Below are 8,500 nucleotides of genomic sequence, written 5' to 3' on the forward strand. Positions count from 1 at the left end.
CAGTCGACAGGGTGAGTGTTATTTTCTGCGTTACGAAATGGGTATTTACTGAAATTGAAAATTTTATGGAGTCACTTAAATTTTTTGCCCCATGTAACCCTGAACCAAATCCAATTAACCCTTAACCAAAAAGTATCTGGAGAACATGAAAATCGAAGAGGTATTCACTGAAATTGCCAAATTCAAAATTTCAGTGAATACCTCCTCGATTTGCATATTCTCCCGATACTTTTTGATTAAGGGTTAATTGGATTTGGTTAAGGGTTACATGGGGCAAAAAATTTAAGTGACTCCATAAAATTTTCAATTTCAGTGAATACCCATTTCGTAACGCAGAAAATAACACACACCCTGTCGACTGGTCCTTTTGACAGCGGGACTGTTACTGAGACAGTTACCGAGTCGGCTGAGGGGCAGACACACCCATTGCGTGTGGCGCCCTCCCTCGCTTGGGGTGCAGTACTACGATGCCGCTGGGGTCACTCCAACCCCCAGAACTGAGCCTCTACTTTAGTCCTCTTTCGGTGCCTGTTTAAAAATTCGATTCAACGGGGAATCACCTAGCCACTGAACTACCGACGTCGGTGCAACACAAATTGACTCCCAAATTGAGAAATATTTTTAGCTAACAAGACGAAACTAAAATCAAACTACGATACATTCATTCGAGCAACAAAAAAAATTGAAAGAAAATAAAGAAAAGCACAAAATGGAAAAAATTAACAGAATATCAAAGTCATGCGGTTGGAGTAAATTCTATAAAAACAAGTCCATTATAGAGACGCATAATCTACGAATTTGCGATAATCAGCTAAATAAATTCACCAAAATGGACGGATGTATTAATAATTAGTTACCTGTCATTATGGACGCAGTAATGAATTGATTAGAAAATGCAGTTGGGAGCAAGAAATGCTGTATATGAGTGGTACAAGTGGATAAACGATCACAAAATAAATTAAATAAAACTAAAAATAAAACAAAATGCTTACAGTTTGCATACTTTGGTCGACCATGCTTGGGGGCTCCTGTTCATCACTCACCCTTTTTTGATTGTCGGGTAAGTTCAAGTAGCACTCGTTGTCAAAACGGAATTGGCTCTGTAATCACGAATGTACAATGAGTGCTTTAAACATTGCTTTCATTCAATAATTGCAGATTCATTTCTACAAAAAATCAATCCAATATGAATATGCCAAATCTTATTTGTAATCGTGAGGTCTTTTCGTGAGAAATTATAAATTAATGAGATACCTGCATAATTATCGATAATGTAAGACGGTACGTCTCGGAATAAATGCACAGTAAATGTATTTTATTGAATTGAAAAAATCATGAAATTTTTTATTTTGCTGACGATTTAATGCATTTTGTCAATGAATATTACATTCAAAATTCATGTACATTAACGCCTTCAATAACATATTTACTTTACTCTGCTCAACTTTTAGTTATTTGCATGAAATTATCGAGTCATTATTCACAATTTTCATCAAATGTCTCATTAAACTAGAAGTTTCAAATTACGAGATTCACATGAACAACAGTGGAACTGCCCTAGATGTATAACGTAATAGTTTGCATTTTTTAGTTTGAAATGAGTAGTAATTTAAATAATTTAATGATGGAAGTATGCTGTCGCCGGTTTTGTCGGTATAGTGATACCTCGAGGGAAAAATAAGCGAGTATTTATCAAACAAATTTTTGCAAACAACCGGGAGTGTCAAATTTTGCTCGTTAGAAAATCACGAGTGGAAGGAATTTTCCCATAAAATTTGAAACGATCAGTTGTTTGGGAAGAAGTTTGAGAGAAATACCATACTTATTTTAAAACACGAGTGGTATTTGTCAAAATGTTTTCGCGGATATCGGCCAGTCACAGTCCAGTACTTGAACCGGCAATGCAATTTTATCAAGTTGTCGCGGCAAAAAGACAAAACGAACATTCATTCCTTTCCCGTATTCGACTCATTCTTCAATCAATCTCCCAAAGACGGGGAATTGTCGACAAATAGTCTGACGGGAGTATCGATTATTGCTCATCGCAGCTTTCGAATCGCGCAGCAAAATAATAAAAGAGTGCAAAGTATCCGAAATAAAGCAGAAGCTAGTCTCTCATTTGCCATGAGAAACTGTACCTTGAATAGTCGAAAACCGTACGCGAAAAATAATAACAAAATTGTCAAGTAAATAAATGAAAAAAGGAATTGAATGGGAGGTATGTGACGGCAATAATCGATGATGTTTGTTGCAAATGATAATGATTACTTACTTTGTATCCCGGTCCGAGTCGGTGCATTGCGCAAATTTGATGAGTAGTGAGCGCTTCGCTGAACAGATATATTGCACTCATTTGACCGCAAAATACTCGCTCCTCGTCCAATTCCGGGGTTGCACCGATGTAGCATTTATCGAATGGCTGCAATTTTATATTTTTAATACAATCAAATCCAAATTGGATTGTCTCTTCATACAGCGGTCTGAATAATGAACTCACATCATTGGTGGAAACAAACCACGCCATCTCTGTACTCGATGCCAATTGTCCATTTACTAAACATTTTATTTCGCTTTTTGTCCATCTATTGTATATGTACACTATGGCGATCATGTACCACTGTAAATTATTGAAAAAAAAATGTTAACACCATTTGTAATAATAATAATAATAAATTGTTGAAAAGCTCGATAAAAAAGTAGGGGAAGAAGAATAGTCTGAATTCATTTCGAAAATATTCATCAAAACGGAGATTTATTAGAAAAATTTATAAAAATTGTCTTTTCCTGTAATTTGAAAAGTCTTTGGAAAAAAAAAATTTTAATACCTGATAAGTACTGAAATAATAAGATGAGATCGAAGATATGATTTGACTTTTATTTTGAGTTATTCAATTATCGTTGAGATAATTTAATTCATGCCAGAAATGGAAACTCTATATTTTTTTTTTCAATAATAAATTCCATTACTTTTCCATTGGAATTAATTCATTCCTTAAAATTTTAATAGAAGTCGTATAGGATAGATGGATGCAAAATGGACATCATCAAATTTTTTTGATTCTCTCTATTTTATAATTTTTTTAATTTCCATCATTTCTTTTGTTTACATCATGAAAAAAACCGAATTAAATTCCTATATGAATAATGGAGTACTATAGGATATAGACGTGGCTATATAGGTCGCCCATGGATAAATGAAAATTCAGCCGCCACGGTTTCAATTTTTCAATTGCAAAATATATGCAGAATTACCGAATCTAATAAATATTCAAATGAATTTGTAGGCTGGTCGTTTTGCCCCCAACCGCCCTACAAAATATTTTCATCGATAGAGTTTGTCACTTCTTGTGGTCATATTCCGAGCAATTCGAAAATGCTCAAGCATATTTTATCTAAGAAAAAATGATTTTTTTTCTTAGAGTGTCCGTTTTACCCTGCCCCCCCCCCCCTATATTCTTTTACTTGATATAAAAAATTATAGAAGTTTATCACTCAATTTTGAATAGACTATCTGCAGAAAAAAGATAATTATGTCTTGTATCAATTTATTACGTCGATTATTCCCATCACAAATTCGATGTATTCATCCTCTAGTTCTTTAATTTCGTAATCGCTACTCCTGCAGAGAAATAGAAGCCTTTGACATTTATGGTTATAAGGTATTTGAAATGTTACTAAAATTAATTTATTAATCACGTACATTTTCGTTAGTAGTATTTCAAAATGAAATTTTGGAAGAAGATATAAAACTTGACGGTAATTGTAACAAAAACCACTGGTTAATGATTTTTCTAGAAAGTATATATTTATGTTGAAAGTATTTTAATAATTTTCCCAAAATATTCAGTTTGTAATGCTCACTAATTTACCTTTCGTGGTTGAAATTCATATTTGACACAGTGCTGGAAGCCCTTGCCCTTAACTTTCATTGAAGTAAGTACCAAGCAATTACCAACGAAATGGGCCGAGTAACCGACTCCCTTGCTCGTTTTGAAACTAAAAATAAAACAAATAGGAATGAATCATTAAAATATCTCATGGCAAATTGTCTCTGGCCGTTGGAGCACAGGTATACATGAGTAATGATGCATCTTGAGATCATGGAAACCTCATTAACCCGACATCAAAAGAATACAAAACTGTCAATATGACATTGGAGATCTAAAATAAGCGTGCTGGCATGAAAAAGTCACTTACCAGTAGAGGTAGGGCTTTTCTCTTTCAATATTAACAGAGTTGATAGGATCGAGGCGGAACCAAGTTGTAAAGGTGAATCCACTTTCATAGGGCCACCTCGCCATTGGCGGCAGGACAATTGCCTGCAACATTAATGGATGACATTTTAATAAAAAAATTACAGTGTAAAATTAATAAAAAAAAATATTGCCCTCGTTTTCACATCTTTATATCACTCTCGACCAATCAATTTGAAACGGGTATCATCCAAACGAGTTGTTCGCTCCACGGATAAAAAAAGTGCAACAAAAATTACGTGAGAGTTGCGTCATTTTTATAGAACTCTTTCACCCCCTGTGTGTGAGAGAAAATTGCTAAACGTCGATAACATTATCAGGGAGGAATGATGCACTTTATATACGGAGAGAAAAATCTGACAAGAAATACCAGAAAAAGAAGGTAAATATGAGTTTTCCAACTGCATTCCGCGAGCGAAAAGAAGTTCAATAGAAGTGGAAGATGGGAAAGAAATTGTGTGAACTATCACGTGAATTCTACGATCTGTTCCCTACAAATTACCCTGATGTATTCTGATGACTCACCACTAAGGATGTGAGTGGAAAACCTGACCAGTCAGATGACGGCCATTTATCATGATAATAACAATTAATGGGAATTAGCCATTATGTAATCATCAGAAAACGGTTGACTGGGTCTAAGCTGACCGAATCGAATAATGAGGATTATTTCACATGACTATTGGGGTTCTTCGGTTTTTCGTGAGGTTTCCTCATGTCTCGTCTACGTTCTATAGGAGAGTGAATACGGTACAGTGTAGGATTCACAGCCGCATGAATATGGTGGGATAGGGCCAATTATCCAAAAAATGGAGGCAGAAAGGGCCGGAATATAAGAAAAAAAAATTGAGAAGTTTAACGGAACCGAACGCCCAAACAACACACCAGCTTCATAAGAATTATTGAACGTCCATGAATTGTTCATTTTTGAGGCATAACAAGTCGAAAAATTTCTGTGAGATTTTACTCGTTCGATGTTCCATGAATTTGAGAAATTACTGAACGTTTCAGATTTATTTTCTTCCATTACTATAAAATTACCGAAAAATGACCCCTCATCAGGAATTACGCCACTTTTCTCTAATTTTTACTGAATATTGTTCTCCATGTACGCGATAATATATTGTCATTGTTAATTTGATCGGTTTCACTTTTCAGTTTCAGTGTTCTGGGATCGCAATAAAAAAATTACATTCATCAGTGCTCAATCAATTCTTTTGAGAATATTTTTTTGCACTTCAGCGTGCAGTAACTGGTTGATTAGACGCGAAGCTCTCCGCGGTATTTGTAATTCGCTGGTTTCTGCACTCTGAAATATAGAATAACGTCCGCCGTTCTGGCGTAAATTTTGTTTTTCACGCGTATGTAAACTTCACTCGCGTACAAAACAAAATTGACCCCCTTAACGTGTCCTATACTATAAACTTATTTGATATTTTATATTAGTTGTTTTATTAAATCCCGAAGCCAAAGTTTTTGACTAAGTCCATACTTGACAATTTCCTAACAAGTTATGACTCCCTTCGTTCAAACTGATAACTTGTTACCCTCCATCAACTTCCGGTAATCCTCCTAGTGCTGGCGGCAGCGTCGGAGATTGTTAGCCAACCATAATTGGAACTTGATGTTGACTTATTTCACTTGTCAATCGTTTCTCGGAGTTTCAGGAAATATTCAAATTTGTGGGAAGGGAGAAGATTGCAGAATTATTTTGACGACTCGACGGAACTTTTCCCGTAATGAATGGAATGCCATATTGATTTACCGCAGAGTTTATATAGCTGAGAAGTGGAATAAAATACTTTTAATCAGCCATACACCCAGGAAAATAATTACATTTGCCGAGTGTACTTAGTAAATTCTTTTGTAGATTTACTTGTGACTAGTAGATTCAATTGGCGGATTCAACTTAATTTATAAGAATTTTATTATTATTTCATATTTTATTTAAAATAATTTTATTATTATTTTATATTTTATTTATAAGAATTTTATTTTCTGTCATCAAATATTTAATTGCAATTCTGATAATTAAAGTGGGTTGTGATTTTCTTAAGTTTCTCATTGCTATTTTTTTAGTTTCTTCCATCGATTCCTCCACGAAACGGCTTTATAATTTCTCGATGAGAGTTAAAATTCGAAACTATAAATATTACTCATGAAAAATATTATTGCGTTATAAACTCGGGTCATTGAACGGGACAGGTCATGTAATCTCGTCTCAGCATTTCTAAACTGAATTTAATAGAGGATTCACGATAAAATGCGAAAAGGTTTTTTCACTGAAAATATTCAGCTGTAAGATCTTCTGCCGCTTTATCCTGGAACCTCTCAATCTCAAGATGGTTAAAAAATTATGGAACATGCCATAAAATTCCCTCTTCAGTCGATTTCAACGAATAACACAGAAAAAAAAATCTTTCATACCTAAAGGAGCCTAAATGTCAAGAGTTGCAATTCCAAACTAATCGTAAAAATCTATTTTCCATAATTGGAAATCGTTATTGTCTCATCCGACTCGTCAGCTGCGCTCATGAGAATTCAAACAATTACTCGGTATACCGTGAGCAATTGAAGTGTCGACAGTTTAAGAGCTTCCCGGATTCCCTCCGCGAAATGATGTACGTTCCATAAGATAACAAGATCATTAAAAAAAACTCGATGCAGCTAGTTGATAAAAATTTTATCATCATTTTAAATTGAGTTTTCACGGGAAATACATCAAGTCTGACGTCGGTGCAATCAGCAAACCAGCAGATGGAATTGAACTCGAGAGGCAACACGAGTGGATTCCTTTCCTTCAACTCGGTACGATACTATTTTTTTTTTTACCTCAACAACTTTTCCCCTTGGGCTTTACAGGGAGAAGCTTAATGCCTATACCTGGTAGACTGTAAAGTTCCAACTTACCGATCCTTTTCTCCCAGGAAAACTGAAAAAAACATCGGGTCCATTTCGCTGTGGCATTTGACGAAGTACGTTCAACAGTTTCGCCGAGTGTCGTGGCTGTAAGTTTGTGAAAAAAGACGTTTTAAAGTTTGAAATATGGAATTTTGTATCGAGCTTGTTGATTTAAACCCAGCGGGGCAAATATCGTAGAAAAGTTTTCTTACCCATTTTCCCTTGACCGCCTTCATTGCCCCAAACAGAAGTTTTAATTCCTTGACTGTTATACTATAACTCGCTAGCACTCCAAGCATATCAATCAGCAGATCTACAGGATATTTCAAATTTCAATTAAAATATCACAATGAACATTACATTTCTGAATTGTGTGCTTTTTATTAAATTCGATCATCTTGCTATTCAACGGGATTCTCATTCTCATCGATGAAAAGAATTTTCCAAAACCGATGAATTTTTAAAACAGAGAAACTATTCTTTGTGCTTTTGTAAATTCATTGAATATCATTCATTGAATATCAAGATGATCTCAAATTGCGTATAAATCATTTAAAAAATCTCTTAACTTCAACATTTTGACATTCTGCATGAAACAAAACGAAAATTCACAAATTAAGAGTAACAGCTTTGGTTCAATAATTCTCATTTTTTCAATTAAAAGTGATGTATTACCTGCAACAACTGTTTCTGCTCTTGACAAACGATGCAGTACGTGCTCGATGAGACTCACATCGGTGCATGCCTGGAGGTTCCTCACACTTTTTCTCAGTATCGCGATGAAAACACTCCATATTTCAGCCTGAAACAAAGATCCCAACCGACCATTAAAAATCAGCAAACACAATTGCAATTGTTTATTCGAATAAAATTCTCAGAATTGATGAATTTCAATGGAAACGTCGCGGATTTAAGGATATTATTAGAGCCATATCATTCACTTCTTTATCCTGGAAATACGTGTCTTTCAACTTTATTTAAGAGAAACTTACCCTAAAATCAAGTGATCAATAACGTATAAATATTATAAAAATTGTAAAGATTTAGATTTAGGAATTCTAATGAGAAAAGATTCAATGAATGATTAGGATTAAAGCTCCTACAATTACATCGTGTAATGAGCAATCATCTTAATGCTAGATTGAATAAGAATTTTTTAAATTCTCATTTGCTTCATGGAATTGGGAATTAGCAGAATTCTTTAAGTATGAATTCCTTCAAAAAGGGATTTTTTCACTTTATCCAAAAGAAACTGTAGGCCGCTTATATATTTTAGATTATAAGCAATTATTGACGGTTATTATAAGATTGAATAGATGTTACAATTCGAATCTCATCTGAAAACT

The 8,500-nt window shown here is 34.5% G+C and overlaps 1 protein-coding gene across 4 annotated transcripts in view; it reads right to left on the reverse strand.

The window, feature by feature from the left end:
* rg (rugose) overlaps nt 1-7,915 on the reverse strand; it is a 126,531-nt gene extending 118,616 nt beyond the window's left edge. For all 4 annotated transcript variants that reach the window (XM_011301440.1, XM_011301443.1, XM_011301444.1 and 1 more), the window contains exons 1-8: nt 7,830-7,915; nt 7,367-7,467; nt 7,164-7,259; nt 4,198-4,319; nt 3,870-3,996; nt 2,498-2,617; nt 2,273-2,419; nt 993-1,100 (exon numbers count right to left, since the gene is read on the reverse strand). In XM_011301440.1, the coding sequence (XP_011299742.1) occupies nt 993-1,100; nt 2,273-2,419; nt 2,498-2,617; nt 3,870-3,996; nt 4,198-4,319; nt 7,164-7,259; nt 7,367-7,453 (807 nt within the window). In that variant the 5' untranslated portion in view covers nt 7,454-7,467; nt 7,830-7,915. The remainder of the gene's footprint in view (nt 1-992; nt 1,101-2,272; nt 2,420-2,497; nt 2,618-3,869; nt 3,997-4,197; nt 4,320-7,163; nt 7,260-7,366; nt 7,468-7,829) is intronic.
* Nucleotides 7,916-8,500: the final 585 nt, after the last annotated feature.

Source organism: Fopius arisanus, unplaced genomic scaffold (genome assembly GCF_000806365.1).
Source record: "Fopius arisanus strain USDA-PBARC FA_bdor unplaced genomic scaffold, ASM80636v1 scaffold00022, whole genome shotgun sequence".
NCBI lineage: Eukaryota > Metazoa > Arthropoda > Insecta > Hymenoptera > Braconidae > Fopius > Fopius arisanus.